Raw genomic sequence first — 22,213 nt, forward strand, 5'->3', positions numbered from 1 at the left:
AAACCTGAGCAACATAATAAAACATTAGCAGAAGATGATCAGTTAAAAAAACCCCCACAAAAAACCTATAAGAAAATTACCTGAAATAATAATAATAATAATAATAACAATAATAATAATAATAATAATAATAATAATAATAATAATAATAATAATAATAAGGTAAAAAAAAATAAATAAATAAAAAAATAAGGAAATTACCTAACAGTGTGTTGACAATAAAAAAGAGTGTGATTTTTAGGTAATTTTAATTATCAGTGTCCTTATCAGACTGAATTATTTATGTTTTATCTTACATTTGGCATCTATTTGAAGCCATAAAGCCATTTACTCTTTACTTAAAGCGATGGATCGGTTTTATTTAATGCAGCAAACTTGATTTACGCTTTAAGTTTTTTACCACACATTTTAGACAGATTTAGAATTATTAATATTTGTATTTATTTTGTTTTATTTATTGGTTTTACCGACTTACTTTTACTATTATATAACTATTTTATGACATTCATTTTTGCAATAAAAGGCACTAAAAAATTTTTTTTTTCCTGATAAATACATAATACATTTTGTACATATTCTACAGACTGTATTTTTTTAATGAATAAAAAGCAACTTTGGCAACACAATTTTTGAAAAAAAAAATCCACGAATGCCTCATTTATATTAGTTTATGCTAGAATTCCTCTAACTGAATGAGTCAACCCAACAAAAAGTTAATATATGTGGAGTGAAGAACACAATTTTATTTTATTTTATTTCATTCTTTTATTTTTTATTTTTGTTTTTTTATCTTATTTTATTTCACAAATGTATCTGTTAGTGTGCCTGCTGTGCTGACAGTAGAGGGGTAAGATTTCAGTTTTTGGTCAATGATTAAAGGAGCAGTCCGCCCGCAGATGCGCTCTCCCTCCTGCTCTCCCTCTGCTTTCCTCTCACTCACACTTGTTGCTCAAGAGTCGATTACTCGTGCTTCATTTCCCTCAGCGAGGCCTCCGGCTGACCTCTGCAGAGTGGATCGCGTCTTGTTTGGATGTTCAATCTCTCCTTTCAGCTCCTTCATGTGTCTCAGTGATGCGACGTCGGCTCTCAGCTCTCCTTTCTGAGTAATTTAGTCCTTTTTTATTAATTCTCTCTGCAGCTCCGTCCATGAGCCCCGCCCCCCAGCTAATTCTCAAATCATTTCCTGGTCACCAAGTTTGCGGGACATTTCTTGTTTACTTCTGTATGTTTTTCCTGTATTTTTGAAATCAAGTCAGTTTTCTTAAGATTCAGAGGTTCAAATGCTTTTGCAGAAAGAGTTAATGCAGCTTTCTTATTGACCAATTGAACCTGAGAGAGGATGTGCAGCAGAGCGTCCTTCACTCCTTGCAGATTCATTATTGTCTGACCTTTTTTTGATGTTTCAGTATGTGCAGAGCTCTATTTTTATCTCGATATAACTTTATTATAATACTTTGGCATGATGTGTATATAAATCAAAAAAAACATCCAAAGCACTGACTGATTTACATCCTTATTTCTTTTTCTATAATCTCCACTTTAACAGACTGATGTAAAATATGTGCTTCTCTGCAGTGATTGCACAAGATCAAATAAACTGCACCAGTCCTTCGTTCAGCATTTATTTCTTCTCCGTGTAAAACTCCTGTCAGTGCTGACAGACAAGATCATTCTGCGTCACAATTGAGCCAAAACGAAATAATGTAAACAAAGCACGAAACCACTTTAGCAACAACAACAGGCCAAAGACAGCAGAGAACAAACCTCTTCATCATTCACTGCAGGAAAAACGCCTTCTGACTGTGCATCCAAAATAAAACTTATAATAACAAAGAAATATATGGAAGCCAATAAGAGACACGAATATTTTAATTTTAACCGCCTCTGAATACTGAATTCAACTGAATTCATAGCCCTGAAATATTTCACGTTAAAATAACTTGTAACTGTATTTATTTGCTCTGATTTTGCCACCGTGAAATTAAAACATGAAATTTCCTGATTCACAAATTCAGATCCAAAAATTCAAGCTTCAGAATTTGAAATAAACAAAAAGATTCATGTCACTCAATTTCAGTTCACAAATTTTATATTATTTATATTAATTATTTATATATTTTTTTAAATTTAGTTTTTTAAATCTGAATTTTTGACAATTTTAAACATAACTGCTTGAATCTGAATTTTTGATCAGTTAATTTTAACATTTTTTTACCTTAAATTTTTATTTCTCACAGTTTTTCTCCTAATTTAATAGTTTACAACTTATGTTTTTTAAATATATCAAATTTGACAGATTTTTTTCTATTTAAAGTTTTAATCTTGATTTTTTAAAATTAAAATTACCAGTAAAGAACGTTCATATTTTATTTTCAAAGGGGTGAATTCAAACCAAATAAATTCAGAGTGGTTGTGTGTTTAACTTTTCATTATACGTTTTGGTGTTAAAATTAAAATGCATTACAAACGCAAAATTACTCTGGATTATTCCAACTGTTTGCCACAGGGTCCAGATTTGGCTTTGAACACAAGGAATAAAACATATTGACCTAATGTAAACATTTTCCTTTAATTCATTTATTTATTTGTATTTTTTATTATTTACTTTTTTTTTTATTGTGTTTTTTTATCCTTATTATTTTTAAACAGACTTTTGATTTTTTTTAAAAAAATCATTTATTTATTTATTTTTATTTTTTTTTTTTTTTTTGTCTTTTTTTTATTGTGGTTTATTATTCTTGTTATTTTTGAACAGACTTTTGTTTTGTTTTTTTTAAATCATTTATTTATTTATTTTTTATTATTTACTTTTTTGTCTTTTTTATTGTGGTTTATTATTCTTGTTATTTTTAAACAGACTTTTTTTTTTTATTTCTTTTTTTATTTTTTATTAATTATTTTTTTGCCAAACAGCTGTTAGTTATTTTTTTATGGACTTTTTTTTAAAATGATTTTATTGTGGTTGTTATCATATGTTATATATACCCCTCCTGCCTGTATGAATGTGAGTTGAGGACATCGCTGTGAACGAGGTCAATGGTCAGCCAATCTTCCCTGAATAAACAACAGCTGATGATTTCCTGTATTTAGACATTTTTATCTGATAGGAAACACTCGTCACTCTGGGCGCGCTTCGTCTTTCATGTGATGCTCAGCAGCAGCAGGCGGAGCTGAATAGGCGTGGAGTTGTGGGACATGTCCAGTTGTTTGAACAGGCACAAAGGACAGGTGGCAGGCAGCCGGGGGGACGTGTGGCGGCGGGCGTTTACCTCCCTCGCTCCTCTCGTCTCTACGGCTCTGCGGAGGCTCCATTAAAGTTTAATCAAAGCCTGCTCTTCCATCTCAGCGTCACATTACAGTGTGTTGATGGAGTCATCTGTGTGACCCCCGCCGCCTGATCCAGTGTAAGGTCACCGCCGCTACACGCCCTCTAACGCCCCCCTCTGCTGCTGTCAGCCAGCAGGAGACGTCTTCAAAGACACTGTGTGAATCTCCGTCTGTGAGAGGACTCTCAGAACTCAGTGAGGGACGACTGACACGGGGACACACAGGGGGACGGACACTGTGTCTCTGACTGTTACAGTAAACACAGAGGGGACTGCAGAGCGACCAGAGCAGAGAGCCGGCTCACTCTGGAAACGTTAAACCTGTTTGGGTGGTCAGAGGAGTAAATGAATCAGAAGACGTATATGAAGTGTACGTTAGAAAACGTTAAAACGTTTATACAGAAAGATTTCAATGACTGAAGTTAGAAAGCTTCGAAGGTCGATCACGTCACGTCCAGAAAGACTTTTCCCACATTGATTTACATCAGGAAACCCAGACAGAAATGTTTGGTTCTGAAAACGTTCTGAGAACATTTAAAAGCAACCACTGAATGTTTTAAATAGAAATTAGCTTTTAGAAGTTTAAGTGCAGATCTGTTATTTTTTATATAAAACTGATTGAAGCGATGCAGACAGAGAAATTCTGATATTGTTACATGAGAATTCCTGTTGCAACAAATGGAAATGTACCAGCTGACATCTGTGTGTGCATGTGTTCGTACATGAATGAGTGTGCACCTTCGCATGTGTGTGTGTGTGTGTGTGTGTGTGTGTGCATGTGTTCATACATGCATGAGTGTGCACCTTCGTGTGTGTGTGTGCGCAGACCATCAGGCTAATCTGAGGTTTGTTTAGCTGGAGCCGAGGCCGTGTTGGTGATGTGTGTTTGAGGAGCAGAAGGTTTTCACTCATTTCAGGCTCCATCCAGTTAAATCTCATGAAAAACCAACAGACGCCTCAGCAGCGTCTGGGGGAGACGGAGTGCCATTTCTTTGCTCGATTGGCGATGCTCAGCAGGGCGGATTGTCTCTCAGGCATTCGGCGTCTTTACACAGCGGCAGAAACAGCAGCCAGAGCAAATTAAAACTCTTATTTATCCGGTTTGCCGCTTGCAGAGTGGATATCACAGCAGGGACATTAAAGAAGACTGAAGCAAACTGAAGGCCACTTGAGATGATGAAAGTGGGATTGATGGATGAATTGTTAAAAAATTATCCTTCTCCAGGACTGCTCTTTATTTACAGGAGGAGGGGATGGCTGGCAACAAATACTTTTCGGCATGTTTTCTTTAAAAATCTGTGGTAAATTTAAAAAACAACAACAAAACAAAAACTGCATTTAAATGAATCCAAATTACAACCATTAAAGAAAAAACTTGGCAAAAGTTTGGCAAAAAAAATTTAAAAGAAAAAACTTGCCAAAAAATGTTTTTAAAGAACAAAAAAATTGGAGCAGAAATTGCTAAAATATTATTTTAAAAAATCATCAAAACTTTTTAAAGAAACAACATCACCAAAGATTTTTAAAGAAAAAAAAGAAATACAAAAAAGTCATAAAAGAAAAAATCATGCCTTAACCACAGTAAATCTGTGGTGAAATAAATATGAAATACAGCCATTTAAATGTGTGTGCCCCTCCCCTCAGGCAAAATAAATAACATAAGTCCCTCCCCAGGGCTTAAAATATGGTTAAAAATTTTTTAAAAAAATCCTTTTTGCCTCACCGTCCCCTTAATACATAATAAACAGTTCCTTAAAAATAACTTGAATTTAATAATAATATAATAAATTATTTATCATTTTTAACAAGAACTCAAACTACCTGAAATTAGCCGTTTTAATGAGATGTAGAGTGATTTTATCAAGCAGGATGTTTTCTAAGGACTGTGGGTAATTTAAAAAGTCAAGGATAATTTTTGTTTTTACAGTCTGGCTCTGATAAAGTATGTAATTTGGGACATTTTTAAAGAAAGCTGGCAGTAAAATAAATACAAAATTCAGCCATTTACAATAGTATACCCCTGCCCTAAATAAATCAAAATAAAACCAAAATAAAAATCATGTTTTAAGCCCTCCCCAGTGTTTAAAAAACATAACACGCATCCCTCTCATAAATAACCAACAGTTTCGTATTATTTCTTTTCCTTTCTTTTCTTCTTTCCCGTAAAAACATAAAAAAATATTTTGTCTCATTTCTACCATGTATGGAAAGGGAAAAATACCAACTTTAAATGTGTTGAATTCTTCAGAGGAAAAATAAATATGCTGTCATCTAATCGGATTTACAAACAGCAGCCGGTGACAGATTATAATACGAAACACCGAGCGGCTCTCTGACGGAGCTCCAGGGCTGACTGGCAGCTGTCCACGGGCCGGCTGGAATGCAGTGTGCGTCCCTGGGGTCAGAAGTGCTCGGGGACCGTGGGATGATGGGCGTTTTGGATTAAGAGCGGAGGTCGCGGGGTCACGAGGGTTTCCTGGCCCTGCGAGGTGACAAGGGGGTGGAGTCCCGCTGCGAGCGCTTGGCGTTCCCACTGTACAGAGAGGAGATGGAGGCGTTGTTTGGGGCCTGCGGGTGAGGCAGAGAGCGGTGATGATACAGCGGGCCCCCCCTGAGCAGCACGACGTCCCGCACGGCGCCGCGGAAAGGCTTACTCACGAAGCAGTAGAGGAAGAAGTTGACGGCCGTGTTGAGCATGGCCAGCATGTTGGAGAGGTCGTACGCCAGGTGGACGCGCCAGTCTCTGTGGACCGAGGACACGTACAGGTGGTAGATGACCACCACAGTCCTGGGCGCCCACAGAACGGAGAACACAGACGTGATGGCGAGCAGCATCGCCGTGGTTTTGCCAAGTCGGCGAGGAGGCGCAGACTTCGGGCCGCGCTCCTCCGAGCATTGCTGCTGCCTCTTCCTCGCCCTCAGCGTGAGGATTATCAAAGAGTTCAACACCAGGAAGATGCTGCAGGGCAGGAAGTAGATGATAGTCACGTGTGTCCATATGAGGACGGTGTCCAGGGCCGTGGGCGGGTTGCTGTTCCTCCACATGTCCGACCACCAGAAGAAAGGCACGCCCGACACCAAAGACGTCGCCAGCACCGCCGCGATGATCTTCCTGGCTCGGGCCGGGTAGCTGATCTGGCGGTGGAGCAAGGGGTGGCACAGCGCCACGTAGCGGTCCACGGTGAGGGGCACGGTGGACCAGATGGAGGCGTGGTTGGCGGCGAACTCTGCAGCGCTGACGGAGTGCAGCAGGAGCGCGGGGACTTCGCGGTGAAAGACGGCCGTCTCCAACAAGAAGCCAACAAAGATGATGAAGAGCTGGGAGAGAATGTCTGAGCCCGTCACCGCCAGGAGGTAGTAGTACAGAGCTTTCTTAGTGCGGCAGGCGAGTCTGGACAACGCCACGGCCGTGAGGATGTTCACTGATGGAGACAAACGGAGAAAAAATAAACATAAGTCAGAAATGATGTGCTCTTTATATTTCACTGCAAATATGTGATGTAAAGGTAAATATCCCAAAACAACTCATGCTGCTGAAGAGTCCGAGCAGGTAATATTACTCTACAGATGTCTGTACATCAACACTGATACTTCAGCTCATCTCCTCACTCCGAATTCCTCACATAAGTCTACTCTGTCGCTGCTTCCGACCGTGACGCTATCAGACACCTTCCGCATCTGAACGAATTGCGGCTGGATGGCCTTGTTATTTCGGCCGACGGCACCACGCGGATTAGAACTGAATATCTGAACATAACTCAAGGACTTTTTGTTATTTATGAGAGGGGAGGGCCAACAGACGGGCATATTTTCTCTAAAAATTTTGGTGATTTTTGAAGAAAACATTTTTTTTGGAAATTTTTAAAGATAATATATTGGGCGTCTTTTTTAAATTTTTATATTTCTTATAATATATTTGTAGATTTTAACAGTTGGTTAAACACAGAACCTAACGCGTCTGCGTGATACACCGCTGGATGGCGTCAGGTTGAAACGCTTTCATGCAGGAGTCCCGTGTTTGCCTCCCGTCTGAATGTTATGTTTTTTCAGCACCTCACCATGCGCTTCTTTTGCCTAATCCTAACCATCCAAGCCAACGTGTGTGTTTGTTGATTTCCCGCCGTTGGTTACTATGTGCTTTTTTTGCCTAAACATAACAACCTGCAGCAAAATCTTACCATGTGCTTATGTTAGCATCATCGTAGCACCATCCCAGAACATAAACAGCAGACAGAGGGATACCTAGAGCGTAATATGTAGACGGAGGAGTTCACCGCAAAGCGGCAACATGTGACGACCGGGTATGAGAACCTGTTGGACACCACCATGTGATGCACTGTTAGGAGGCCACGGTCATATATCCATTTTAAGCTCTATTTTTTTTATAAATCTAATGAGCTTATTCATTTCATAGGGCAAAATAAACTATAAATTGGCCTTTTTAGGGAGAATGGGTTAAGTAATCCTGCGTTTTAAAGGCTGTGTTGCATTTATGGGAAAGAAAAGACATTTTTAGCACTATATATTACAAACCATTGGTTTTGTTTGTCTCCCTGCAGCACGTCTCATACATCATCTCTTCTCTAGACACAGAATCTGCAAAGGATCTGTTCTCTGTATGGTCCTTTAAGACCCCTTCAATCACACCAAAACTCATCCCAACTCGTCACACGGTGCCACTTCGTCAGTGACCTTCAATGTCTACTAATGACGTTTTTCGGTATCCTTCTGCGTCAGCCGGTTACGCTCCGGATGAGTTTGGAATGAGAGTGTGCTGGTCACACAGCTGTTGACTCTGGCCTTGATATATTTATTTCCCTTTGGGTCTGATTACATGACGTTATGAATGCTCTGGTGACACTCTGCTGGATCGATACCAAATCAACGCCATCGACTTGTAGTCAAAGCACAGCAATGAAAACAACGCCGAGCTGAACGCTGTCCATCAAAGTGACAGTAATTTCCACTTTATGAGTTTCTGAGGTGATAAATCTGGATGGATTGCTGGATCAGTGGATGGATTAATACACATAAACTCAAGCAAATTGATTATCAGATTATTGTAACCTGTGAAAAGAGGCATCAGCGCTCGGTTTAATGTGCTTCTGCAGCATCACTGGTCCATTAGAGCGCTGTAATGTACCTCTAACTCACTGCTGTATCGATTTCTTCTGTCCTCTGCACTTCTGTTGTAAATAGATGTCAATGCAACAATTCAAGTGTGATTCAGTGCAAATGCAACTAATGAAATTACGAAGTGCATCAGTTAATAAAGAAGGCAAGTAACCCAAGGTACTCTTCTTCTAATAAACAGCTTCATTATAAAGGCTAGTTATTAGTGGAACAGATCAAATCAAGCCAACATGTGTCGGCCACACAGGGTCTTCATCAGGGTCTTCATCAGGGTCTTCATCAGGGTCTTCATCAGGGCATGACAAAGAGAGAGGGGCAACATCTCTATGTAACCTGGGCTGTAATTAGCCAGATGAACATCAGCTGGTGGAGGAACAGGCCCAGGAAAAGGGAAACACTTGGTGAGACGGCTACAGCTAACAATGGTACCATGAAGAGGGAAGAGAAACAACAAACAAAGAAGGGAAGATAAATAAATAAAATAGAATAATAAAATAAATAAATAAATGAAAAAAGAAAGAAAAATAATTTAAAATAAATAAATAAATAAATTAGAGGTTAGGTTAAATAAAGATGTTGTACCTCTTTTTTTGTCCTTATGAAGGCCATTTGTGGCCGAAACATTGATTTTATCTGTTCCACTGATAACTAGCCTTTATAATAAAGCTTTTTGTTAGAATAAGAATGCCTTGGGTTACCCGCCTTCTTTATTAACTGATGAACTTTGTGATTTCATTTTGATCGTTGGTGGCATGGCAACAGTGTACCTGGTACTCCCACACAGAGCAGGATGCTGTAGTAGATGACCGGGATGAAGCCCAGGACACATTTGGACTTCGGCAGCTCCTCAGATTTGGGGCCCAGCTCCTGGTGGCTGGACGCTGTCACATTGGGCCAGTCGGTCATGACCTTAGCACTTCCCCTGGGAAATGAGGTAAAGATGGAGAAAAGGCGCAGTCAGTGTTTTGGTTTCTTTAGCAGTGGCCAAGAAACAATTTACTATCAGAGGACAAATCTGTCTGGAACATGAAATTTATAAATTAAAAAGCTTTATTTTCTGATATGACGATATCAAACCGTTTGCAGACGATGACCTGCTTTATTTCGCTGTTTCTTTACTATGACTGTGCTGAGTCCTGTTTGCTTTTCTGAGCTGCTGGCTGTTTTTTCAGAGACAAACTGTGGAAACAACAAGTCCACTCAGTCAATTAAACTGCAGGTGGACAACAACAGATGGGCTGACGGTGATGACCCCGTCACCCTCCCCCGAGTCATTATCGTCCCGTATCCCGTCTCACCTTTTCACCTAGTGAGCCATCCATCCTGTTTTTCTCTGTCTGTCTCTCCTCTGCCTGCTCTCCTAATTTACTCCACTCATCCATGAAGCCATATTTGGACTGTGTTATCTCTCAAGCTTTCACTGACAAACCATTTGTGGATGCTTAACCAACGTAAACATCATCCGCGATCGCCCGAACTGTGAAACCGGCTCTCACGATGTGAGCGGGGCAGTCGGTCATACTTAATAGCTGCAATTGTAAATGCTATTTATGCACCAAAACCCTGCATGTGCACCATATGACGGCTGCATTTTATGACTTGTAGCAGGAATGTGATCATAAAAGAAATTTTTTTGGCTGCTCTGATTCACCTCAGCACAATAAACGAGCAGTAAGTGGGATCGAAAGGCAATCAGCGAGATCAATGGAGCAATTCAGCATGTGGATGTGACGAGAAGAGGTCAGTGTGAAAACTGTCTCACGTCTGTCTTTGTATTTAGATTCTGGTCTTCAGTTAGCAAACAGCTGCCTGAAGACAGTTTATGACAGGGACACTCGACCTGCTGTGCTCAGGGGCCACTTTTGCAAAATGACAGGAGGCCAGGGGCCAGACGCAGCAGCCACATACAAGTTTCTAGGATTTTAGGACATTTGTAAGATTTAAGGACATTTCTAGTATTTCTGGTTGTTCTGTTTTGTTTTGGACATTTTTAGGATTTTAGCATATTTCCAGGTTTTTAAGAACATTTCTAGGATTTTACAATGTTGCTAGGATTTTAGGATGTTTAGAATTGTACAGAGTTATCTTTTGGTAATTGTCTTGTCACATTTTAATATACAATTTTTTTGTAACTTTTGGGATATTTCTTGCCTTGTTTTCAGCTGAAATCAACCCAATTTGCTCAGTTTTCAAAGGCTCAAAAAGCTTTTGAAAGGTGTTTGAAAGCAGTACAGAAAAAACTGCTGCTGATACAGGTTTCAAAGGGTTAATCTGACAAATGTTTTCTTATGTTCACATTAACATTTAGTGTGACATGAGATCGGGATAGATTATCACTCTTTTGTAGCTGCTCTGTCTGAATTAATCTGTTGAGCTGATGTATTTTTTGTTTTTTCGGTCTCAGCTGCGTCTCGTGTCGTGATAAGAGGCCTTTATCACAGAACACTACACACGCGCAGCGTTTTGGCACAGAAAATCAATGAAAAAACTACAATTTGCAGAAGAAGACTGCAGAAGAAATGTGAGCTCAGTTTGCAGTATGATTTGCTGTTTTCTTAACTCTCATGTCCTTTATTTGCTTTGTTTATATATGGAACTTTCTCATGTTTCACTTTCTGATGTAACAATATCTCACGTGCTGAGATCGGATGTCATGCACAGTTTTAATAAGAGCTCAGCTCCCATAAGAGGTGTAACGCAGATATACATTCATTCCTACTGTGTTTGAACTCTTTTCACTTCGTTTTCCACAGTTACATAGTGTGTTCCTGCATAAACTCTGCACTGGTAAAAATAGAGATTATCCTCCTCCAAAATTTGACCACATTGGATGTTTTTAATCATTCTATCAGCGTTTCATGTGCAAGTTTTCAAGTGACGCCACCCATGTGCATTGCATGTGGATGCACCTGAATGCCTTCTGGCCATCAGCGTACAATTACAACGCTGAGTTTAGAGTGAGAACAAGCTGGTCCAGCAGCATATCTTAACACAGCATCCAGTTCTGTCCGGTTGCATCCGGTTGTGTATCATGCGAACACAGAAGGTGATTTTTGGCATCAAAGTCTTGAACCAAAATCACTGCAAAAGTGGCGGCATATGACTTCGTAACAGAATTGCTGCAACGCTGATCTCCTGAGGGAAGGTCCTGTGTTTGTTTGACCCATCAGCCACTCCAACCTGCCTCCTCATATGAACTTTATACTACTTCCTGCTTTACTCCTGTCAGTGCATTGATGTGATTGCATCCCAACCGACTACATGTTACACATGACTGGTGGTGCTTTTGTAGAAATATGAACTAACAGTGCATTAGAAGAGTCTGCAAGTTGATATCTTCAAATAACTTGTTTCTTTCAAACAAGCAAAGAATACAATAAATCAGCAAATATTCACATATAAGATGCTGGGATAAAAAAAAATACTTAAACAGTTGATTGGTTATCAACATTTTCTTTGTTTTGTTTTATTATTTAGCACCTGTTACATTATCATCTGCCTCAAGCACCACTGCATGATGTAATGATGTTTTTCAAGATTGAAATAGGATATCAATATGAGAGGCAAGCTAAAATTGTCTTCAAACACCACTGCTGCATAATTTACTGTTAAAACAGACTAAAATGGCTCCTGCAGACCTGTAAGAGGTGACTTACTGCCTCTTTCAGACACCTGATATGTTCTCTCGAGAGGTTCATGTCAGGACCAGCAGAGAGAAAGATGACCGTTATGAATGAGAGGGTTGTCTGCAAAACACGGCACGAGGGAGCAGTAATTACACCGACTGATCGATATCCCTGCAGCCACTTCTTTTACATCTTTAATCCTGAGAGCAGATGCAATCTTGAAGCCATGGGGGTTCTCTGTCTCCTCTATTTACTCTTCACTGGATTTTATTCTGCAGGACGTTTCCGGTGCAGACTAATCATGGTGTACAGTCCCTCGGGTGCCACAGATTTGAGGTGGGAATTGAGCTTTTCTCACGTCAGGGGTGTTTGATTAAATCCACTCGTAGACTCTCACAGCGGTCTTACACAGTGGGAATGAAGTCTGACAGAATCATACTAGACTTAGACTTAGACTTAGACTTAGACACGTTTATTTATCCCACTTGTGGGAAATTAACTTTTAACAGCAGCCGTGTGTACAGAAAAAATATATCAAATATCAATATATACAAAATATAAAATATACAAAAGTGCACAAATGGCATGTATCAAAGAAGAAGAAAAAAATGTACAGGTTTTAAATACTAATCCAGTAAAGTGCCAGCGGACAGAGGGCGGGTTTCCATTAACCCTCAGATTGTGCAAATTGAAATTGCGAATATAAAATACGTCTAATTTGAGTCTAATACTTGCTAATTTGAGTGTATGAGTACATTTACACTGAGAAATATGCAACACATACCCTGATGGTGCACTCAAAACTCCCATTTTAAAAAGTTTTTAAGCTCGCATGAGGTGGAATTTCAGGCAATTCAAAAAAGCCATATTTTGCAAAACTGCAATGGAAACCCTTTTCTGGCTTTTCTAGGTCACATGATGCTATGGCTATGTGCTTGTCAGTAAGAACTGGCTCCCTCATGATGCAACAGGAGCTACAAGAGCTGTTATTGCATCACATAACTCTGAGAAAGTTGAGCGAATCATTCAGAAGTTTTGAATCCACGATTTGAAATCGTGGACTATCAGCATCCAGAAATCCCTCATACCCCTCATTTCCATGTATAAGGGGCTCACGTTTCCATCATGGCTTCATAACATGCCTATGAGGGCTTGGATTAGAAATAATGATGGTTAGTGTGGTGGCTGCAATAGAAATAAAGCTGCTAATGTTTTGAACATTCATCGCCATAGTTCTTTTAATGTTATCGCCAAAGGAGAAATTGCGTAACATCACTCACAATCATCTCGCAATTTTGTTTCAATCTACATTTAGAAAATACTGCTTGAGTTTTGTGCAAATCTTTAATGGAAACCCGTCAAGCGATGCTGCCCCCCAACCCCCAACCCCTCCCAAAAAAACATCAGCTTTAACGAGAGCAGCTCGAGATCACAGGTCGAGGCATGTTTCTGATTAAGACTCTTCCCAGGGTCGAGATGCAGCTGGAGGCTTAGGGACGTGGCTCTGCAGGGGGCTCAGTGCCCAGGAAGCTGAACCTAACTTTATCTTTGCTCCACTGAGTCCTCTCAATAATTCATCAACAGACGGAGCACCTGAAACAACAGCCCTGGGAGATAAAGGGTGCTGCCAGCACAGTGCTCAGCAAACATATCAGTGTTTCACATGAGAGCGAGGACGATGCATTTAGGTGTCTATCATGAAAGTGAGCTGCTCAGTCAGCAGAGGAAAGTGTTGGCATTGCAAGTTTCTGCAAACCACAATTATGTAACATTTGCCTGGACTGTGCCACAACCCCCCCCCCAAAAACAGCAATTTTTGGCCAAAACATAAATTAAGACCTGCCAAGCTGCAGACCACTGTTCAAGACCAACAAACATCAAATTGCCTGTTTTTTTGGCTGTGTTTACAGCTGTTTTTTTAGCCTCCAACATTGGTGTTTCTCTGGGAATTGTCACTGTTTCTCCAATCTAAGTAGTGCCACAAAAAAATTGGTGTTCTTTTTTTTTTCCCAGAACGACATTGTATTTTCCGCCGGAAAAACATTAAAATGCCTGCGAAGCTGCAGCCCAACACGCAGCAAATCATCACTGTGTTTCCAGTGCCTTATTAGGGCCCTGTCACTGTTTTTCCAGTGAGTATCACAATGTTTCCTACTAAGATTATGCCACAAAAATACTGGCTATTTTAAACCAACACCTGATCTTTTCTAACCAAAACCACTATTTTTTTGTGCCAAAATCACTGTTTTTCCAGCAGGAAGAATCAAGCCAAAACATGATCTTTTTTTTCTAAACATAAAAAAAGTATTTTCTGTGCCTAACCCTATCCACTCATTATCCACAGTGTTTTCAAAACATAAAGGAGTGTAAAGTTTCAACCTGTCTGCTACAGAATAATGTGCAAATATCAAACAAGCTGCAGACAATGATTTGAAACTTTAGAGAGACATTACTGTGTTTTCAGCAGCTTTTTTGTCACCAAACATTTTTCAAAACAGGTGTTTTTATCCAAAACATGATTTCTTCTTAACATCAAAGTGGTTATTATACCTTAACCCATTTTCACCACAAAGTTGTTAAAATGTTAACATATCTGCACAATAATGTGCAAATGTAACATTTCCATGGTTTGCAGAAATGTACAACATTTACTCTGACAACTGGGTTGAAGTGAGAGCTACTTCAGGTGTTTTGTTAGAAGCTTTTTGATGTACATTAACACCACAGATGGAAAATCAATTGCTCAAAGGCAACACTATCTGGCCTCAAAGAAATTTCTCTTCATGCATGTGATGCTGTTCAGAGTTTGTCCACGAGGCCAAATCCTGACCCGCCAGTGCTGTTAGGAAGACAGAATCCAGAAGTGCATTTGGTAGAAATTACCGGCTCGTATGATGACAAATGTCTCTTTCTCAGAAGATTTAGTGGGTAAAATAACAAGGAAACACTTCAGCTAAATGTTGTTAATGTAAAAGAGCGAGTTCAAGACAATGTAAATTATGGAACAACTGGAAGTGAGACAGTCCAGACTCACTTCTCTAAATAACTTTAATAATAAGACTGTACCTTGCAAAAACATCTGAAGTCAGTGATGTGCAGCAGTGCTGATTGCACAAGAAACAGAAACATTTCATCTTTTTACAACAGAGCAGCTCAGACACTCGGACATAAACAGAGATCGCAGAGTTTTCTTTGGCTTTGTTTGTCCTTGTATGGTCCGTCTCACTGTCTTACCTTCACATCCAGATCTCACAGCGACTCTGCACCTGGATGCAGCCGGTCCCCTGCTCTGTCGTCCCCGCAGAGGCCCCTACAGAGTCCCCGACATCGCTGCTGGACACCCGCTGAGGAGACGTGGAGGAGGTGGAGGAGGAGGAGGAGGAGGAGGAGGAGGAGAATAAGTGGAGTCCAGGCAGCCGGTACATCACTGCAACGAGTGAGCAGAGGGAGAGGAGAGAAATGAGGCAGAGGGGAGTGACAGTGAGGGGAGGAGGGTGAGGAAGGGGAGGGATTGATCTGTAAAAGAGATGAAGGGGAGAGAAACAAGATCAAAAGAAATATAAGGAGATAAGGAAGAGTAAGGAGAGGAATATACAGGCAAAACTGACAAAGTCTGAAGGATAAAAGTGATAATGTTTCAGGCTGTGTTCCAATTTCACAATCAAACTGGAAAAGAGACAAGATAAATATACACAAAGCCATCAGTATGCAGACTGATGCTGCGTCTAAATTCCACTCTACATACTAACTGGAACTAAATGTACTCATTATCAGACAGTGGCACTCAGAATATGAGAAACCTACATGCACTCTAGAGTGAGTATTATGTAAGTGAGTATATAAACAGTCACTATGGAAACAAAAAAAATAATGCTTGGTATCTGAGTCTGTTGTTGATGCAAGCTATTGTCACATGATGCAATGCAAGGAGAAATCTGGAGCTACTCACAGCTGTCAAATAAATACATTACATTTGCAAAGTTGCAAAACTGCATTGCAAAGAAAACGTGCATAACTTTTTCATAAATTTGCAGCTTTCCAAAGTGCTCTTTTTTAAAAAACTTATAATGGAAACATATTATGCTTTCTTTAAATCCAATTTTTAAGTCCAAATCCATTTTTTGCCTATAATCAGCCTGAGGGTGGAGTATTATTTAGATAAAAATAATAATAATAATTATGCTCGGTATTTGAGTCTGCTGTTCAAACACTTTTGTCCCACAATGCAATGCAAAGAGAAATCTCACAGCTGTCAAAAAAGAAGAAAAAAAATACAAAATTGTTTTGCAAAAAAGTGCCCTATTTTTATGTGTGCAATATTTATTACGTGCCACCTGCTGCCTTTTATGCTATCTTTTTTATTATTTATTACGTATGTGAAAACGTGTGTGTGTGTGTGTGTGTGTGTGTGTGTGTGTGTATTGTTTTAGGTACTGCACAGCAAATCTTGTTGTGCAAATATGTTCAGGGACAAAAAGGCTATTCTGTTCTATTTCTGGTAAATTTGTGACTTTAATTGTGGAAATTCAGATTTTAAACTTACATTAACCCTAATATGTCATTGTACAATCAAAAGAAATAGACACAAAACTATCAAATTAATTTCCACAAAAATTAGCTCATATTTCATAAATACATAGTGTAGTATGTAGCATGGTGTTGGGACACACTGTTGGTGAGAGCTGAGGTGTTCATCAGTCTTGGAGGGATTAAAGGAGGACGGTGCGTTGATCTGCATCCATCCTGCTGACACTGAACCTAATCGCAACCAAACAATAAATTTACCTTGTGGGGATCAAGTTTGTGTCCCCAACTAGAGCGTATGTCCCCATAATGTGACATAACATGTGATCAGATGTCCTTACAACATCATTAGAACAAGAACACACACACACACACACACACACAAACAAACAACAGGCACTAAAGCAGTGGCAGCTTCCTAATTTTGTGCATGTATTCTTAACAGTGGTTGAAACTAACACAATTACAAGCGAGAGAATAACTGAGGTCAGTCGATGTGGACGCTGAGTTGTTGTTCTGTTCAAGACGAATGTGTCCTTAATTTAGCTAAACCCTTCGAGTCGCACGACTGCAAATTGTTGACGATAGCAAAGCTCCAAAGCAAACATTCATACTAATTCATCCATCAGTTTGGTCTGTTGACCAACCAAACCTGAAGCCTACGTGAGCTCGCCGAGATCCAATTTGGCTTCCCGCACCCTGCAGCTGCATATCATTTTACGTGTTTATGTGACACACTGAGTTAGACCTCTGACTTTACGCTGCAGCGGGGGTCAGTCAGGCGAATAACCAACCTCAGCAGTCAACAATCATGCAAAGACATGACCGGCTATCGATCAGACTGGTTAGATTAGAGTCTGATGATGCAGAGGGAATAAATAAGATTAATGTGAGAGGTTAAACTTAATGGATTCTACTTAATGATTCTGATGCAGAAGTTGATATTCATCACCACGGTCAACAGAAATCTTCCTTTTATGGACAGCAGTCACCTCAGGAAACCCAGAGCGAGTCACTGAGGCCTGTGCGAAATGCAAAAAAGTATTGGAAAGAGAGCGTAAACTGAACATGCTTATACTTTTAGTGAAAAGTGAATTTGAATGTAGAAGTTTGCAACAAATTAATATAAAGTTGAGAATCGGTCACTTTGCAGTTAACGATGCTTGTGCAGTGTTTTGCATCCTGGCGCAACACTTAGAGTGTTTCTGATACAGATTTGTGCAAACTTTAAGTGATATTTTCAAAATGCCGATAAAACACAACTACGAGATGATGAGTGATGTGGTGAAACTTCTCCTCTGGTGATAACAATGTTCAAAACATTAGCAGCTTTGTTGCTATTGCAGCCACCACACTAGCCGTCATTATTTCCAATCCAAGACCACGTTGGAGTGTTATGGAGCGATAATAGAAATCTCTCTTGTAGCTCCTGCTGCATCATGAGGGAGCCGGCTTTTTAAAAAAATATCTCGGAGCAGCTCTTTTTTCTTTTAAAAAATGGAAAAAATTAACATAAACTCTTCACTTGACCTGTGACTGTGAACTTAGTTCAAAATTCAGCTTGTTTGCTGAATGGATGTGAACTCTTTTTAATCTGTGTGAGCTGAACTCTGAGCGAGCGCCTGTGAACTTCCAATTCAATTGTACCTTCGCTTGCGAGTCACTTTTAGTAACTCAATCATTTGAAAACACCAGCTGTATCTTTTAAATGATAATCCTCTGCAGGTTAAAAAAAAGCTCCTGTTTACGAGAACTTTTTTGAAAATCACCCAAAAGCGGAATCAACACAACCTCAAATATTTACTAGACTTGAGTAAATGTACTTAGTCTCTTCCTGGCTCTGATGACATAATAGTGGATTTACACCAAGAGGTCGCATTCAGATATGTAATGACCATCTTTTTAGAGGATTTATAACTCATGAAGCCAATTTCACTCATGACGTTCAATTTCTCGTCCCTCACAAACAAACACTGAAAAACAAATCTTTCTGTGCAGCTGCCGGAGGAGAAAAAAAGAAAAGGAAAGGAAAGAGCTAATGGAGCGGCTGCAGTGAGATAAAGTGATGCTGAGGCAGAGCTCGTCTCGCAGGTCACCTCAGTCTGGACGCCTGCCATAACCTCAGCTCTCCAAAGCGTCACCGTGTGCAGCTCTCGAGCGGTAAGAGTCTCTGCGACGGTAACATGAGCAGCTCTCCAGACAAACACCGTCATTTTATCTCCGCTCAGACACACACTCATGACTTCATGCTCTGTCTGTGGCGACATAACTCTGCTGAAAGACAATCTCTATGTTTGATTCAATGCTTCACTTGTAGATGCTTTTTTGAAAGGTTTTCTCTTTTTTTAATTTTTGCTCATTATTGTGCAGTTTCAGTATAAATAGAGGTTTTCCTTCTTCTAGTTTAGTTTAGTTTTTATTGCACTTTTAATAGTATTTTTGTATTTTTTTTAGCCTAAGTTAATTTTTTCCATATGCATTTACTGCATATGACAGTAAACGTCTGTTTAAATCAAAAGTAAAAAGTGTATATTTATCAATTTACCAGAATAAATGTTGGCATTGCACTTTTCTGCAAACCACAGATATGTCACATTCGTACACTTCATATATGGTTGATATTTTAACTCTTGAAGTTTCTTTATGGTTCAGTTTGTGATTGTATGTTTTGACAATGCTGTGGTTAAAGGTGAATATGTTTAGGCAAAAAAAACCCACCAAAACTACTTTGGCTTAACACTTTAAAATTCCTTTAAAATAATGTGGAAAAGAATTGTTGCAATGACATAATCTTATGAGGAGTCAAGTGTGTTGATAATTGCTGCAATTAAGCATATAACACTTTAAAATGTCTTATTATGTAAAAGAAATTCTCGACTGTGCTTAGTTACCATATTTATTAACACATGTTTTACATTAATAACTCATAAAAATAATATTGTTCCAACAATTTTTTCACATTATTTAAAGGGAATTTTAAAGTATTAAAACACCTGTTTGATTGCCATAAACACCAATGGAAATGTTGCAATGTTTCGTTCAAAAAAAAAAAAATCACTTTTATCTCCAGAAACAGACTTGGAAAAGTCTCAACATCTTGTCAGAAAATGCTGCTGCTTTTGTTGCCACAAACACAGCTGGAAATGTCCAAGATCCTGATAAAAAAAAATTCCCACCTTTGTTGCCAAAAGCATGGCCGAATATGTCCTGATGTCTCGATAAAAATACCTGCTTTTGTCTGCACTAACACGTCTGGAAATGTCCTGTCGTCTTTCTAAAAATTCCCACTTTTGCTGCCATAACTACGATTATAAAAATGTCCCAGGGTTGCGTTAACGGTTTCTAGTTTCATCACCACAAACATGATTGGAAATGTTCTACGTCTCGTTAAAAAAACACAGTTTTGTCACTACAAACAGGAAACGACCAGACATTTCATTTAAAAAAACAACAGCTCATATGCATGAAATTTGAAATACAACACTTTCAGGCGATTGGTCTGTCTCGATCAGCGTCTGGCAGGACGGTCAGATTGGTTGCAGCTTGCTCTGATTACAGCAGTAACGAGTAACTGTGTCCTGCAGTGAAATATCTTGTGGTTATCTTGTTCACTCATATCACATTTCTGCATTATTTTCTTAGATCATACCAAAGCAGTGACTCTTTACCAGAACAAATGCTTCATTATTCACCCAATTAAATCTGCCTTTGATTTATTTTAGTAAAATAAACAAGCACAAATGGCTGCATAGTTACCTCGGTCATGTGAAACAATGAATCACTTCATGTGATTAAAGAGCATCAGCCAGCTTTCAGTCCACCGAAACACACAACACAATCACAACACAATCACAACACAATCACCGCACAATCACGACACACTCACAACACAATCACAACACAATCACGACACAATCACGACACAATCACAACACAATCACGACACCGAGGCTTAAACTCATCACAAATACAGATCAAAACTGTCAGGATGTGCACGTGTCCACAGATAATTCACCTCATGGAGACTGTGCAGGATTTCATTAAGGTAATTTTTTTAAGGTATTTTTTTTTCCAATATAGATCTCTAAACATTTTTCCAGAGTTGCTGTTTGTTTGTTTTCCTTTGTTGAAAATCATTTTCTAAATCTACTCATTTCTTTCAATTTGTGGGACCTTTCTTATCAGGTTTCTTATTGCCTTTTTCCATGTTTTTCCATCACACTTTGTGAAAGCTGTCTGAATGCAGCACAAGAGAAGTGATGTCGCTTCAGGTTTCAAAGGGTTAATGCTTTTTGTGTTTTTATATTTTAAAGAAATATTTTTTTTTCTTTCACTCAACTCAGCCAGTAAATTTTAATGTTGATTTAATTAGAATAAATAAGTGTCTCATCTTTGAATGTTTTTTGGCCACAGGTGCTCTCCGTAGGGGGTTTGAACCCACTTTGCCAAAACTCTGTTTATTCCTGTACAAAATTACCATTTTGCTTTCCTCTGACAACATTTATTATTTTTGTAGCATCCCTCTGCTTTTTATGTTTCTAACTGCATATTTCCACCAACACCCACTCTTACATGAACATATATTCATTTATATAATCAACGTTTGTGATTCTGCCCGCATCAGATGTCACTTTTTACTTAAACAATCTGGTAATCAAACTTGCTTTTCTTTGTTTTCCCCCTTATTTTCCTGTATTCTTTAGTTTTTCTTTTCATCTTTTCACATCCTGACGTCTTGTGTCGTCTGATTTTTGTTAAGTCAGGTCATGTTAAATCCATTTTGTTATTTTGCACCTAAAAATGGCCATAAAGATGTTTTTCTGTTAGAGTTTGTGATAAATCAGATGTAGATCATGCTGACCTCTCAGAGCTCACTGATGCTGAGATGCGGTCAGTCTGCTCTCTAGTGGACATAATGTGTAAATACATTAGTGGTATTTTATACAGCAGATTGTTGGCGAACATTTTGGCTGCAGCCTCTCTGCACACTGTGACCTCGTGCACATGTTGTAAAGACTTGGGATAGTTCAGTGCATGCACCTGGATGAACTGAAGTGCAACCACAGCATTTTCAAAATATTAAAGGGCATGTTCACCCAAATTACCCCAACATACATTTATAAAACTACTCTCTTGCAGCATCTTTTCAGGCAGATAGTTTTGGTTAAATGTGTCCAGATTTTGAGATTTCTGAGATTCTCACAGAACTTGCAGAAGAAGAAAGTGATGCATTATGTAATTTTTGCAAAAGATCTCAGAGACAAATATTTCTAAACATTTCCACATCAAATCAAATCTACTCTATGATCAGAGGAGCAAAAAGGCTTCTGTTGTAATTTGGGTAAACTAACTCTAAAAGGAAGTAAAGGTCAAAAGTTCAAACCTGCAGCACAAAACAACTCTTACTTCCAGAAAACAGCTGCAAACATGGTAACATTTTCATAATTCATGTGTGTCACATCATTGCTTTTAAAGTGACGCAGTAAAAATGAATTGACCTTGTTGTTCGGGTTGTGAGGATGCCGTGACACCATGGCATGAAAAGCACCACCATCAGATCCTACATGTCGCTAAGCAACCAGATTGCACACCAACACCACATGA

General features: G+C 39.1%; 1 protein-coding gene across 1 annotated transcript; it reads right to left on the reverse strand.

Moving 5' to 3' along the window:
• Positions 1–2,750: 2,750 nt before the first annotated feature.
• On the reverse strand, positions 2,751–15,505 carry gpr142 (G protein-coupled receptor 142). The gene is made up of 3 exons (XM_042508428.2): positions 15,320–15,505; positions 9,227–9,381; positions 2,751–6,748 (listed from the first exon to the last, which is right to left on the reverse strand). The coding sequence occupies exons 2-3, from the start codon at positions 9,363–9,365 to the stop codon at positions 5,790–5,792; spliced, it is 1,098 nt and encodes a 365-aa protein (XP_042364362.2). The 5' UTR covers positions 9,366–9,381; positions 15,320–15,505; the 3' UTR covers positions 2,751–5,789.
• Positions 15,506–22,213: the final 6,708 nt, after the last annotated feature.

The sequence above is a fragment of the Plectropomus leopardus genome, chromosome 19 (genome assembly GCF_026936395.1).
Source record: "Plectropomus leopardus strain MGB_pleo_1.0 chromosome 19, ASM2693639v1, whole genome shotgun sequence".
In the NCBI taxonomy this organism is placed as follows: domain Eukaryota; kingdom Metazoa; phylum Chordata; class Actinopteri; order Perciformes; family Serranidae; genus Plectropomus; species Plectropomus leopardus.

Coding starts and splice junctions, on each gene's coding strand:
- gpr142 (XM_042508428.2), bottom strand. CDS start 9,365: ATGACCGACTGGCCCAATGTGACAGCGTCCAGCCACCAGGAGCTGGGC. Junction 6,749..9,226: donor GCTCTGTGTGGGAGTACCAG/GTACACTGTTGC, acceptor TGTCTCCATCAG/TGAACATCCTCACGGCCGTG.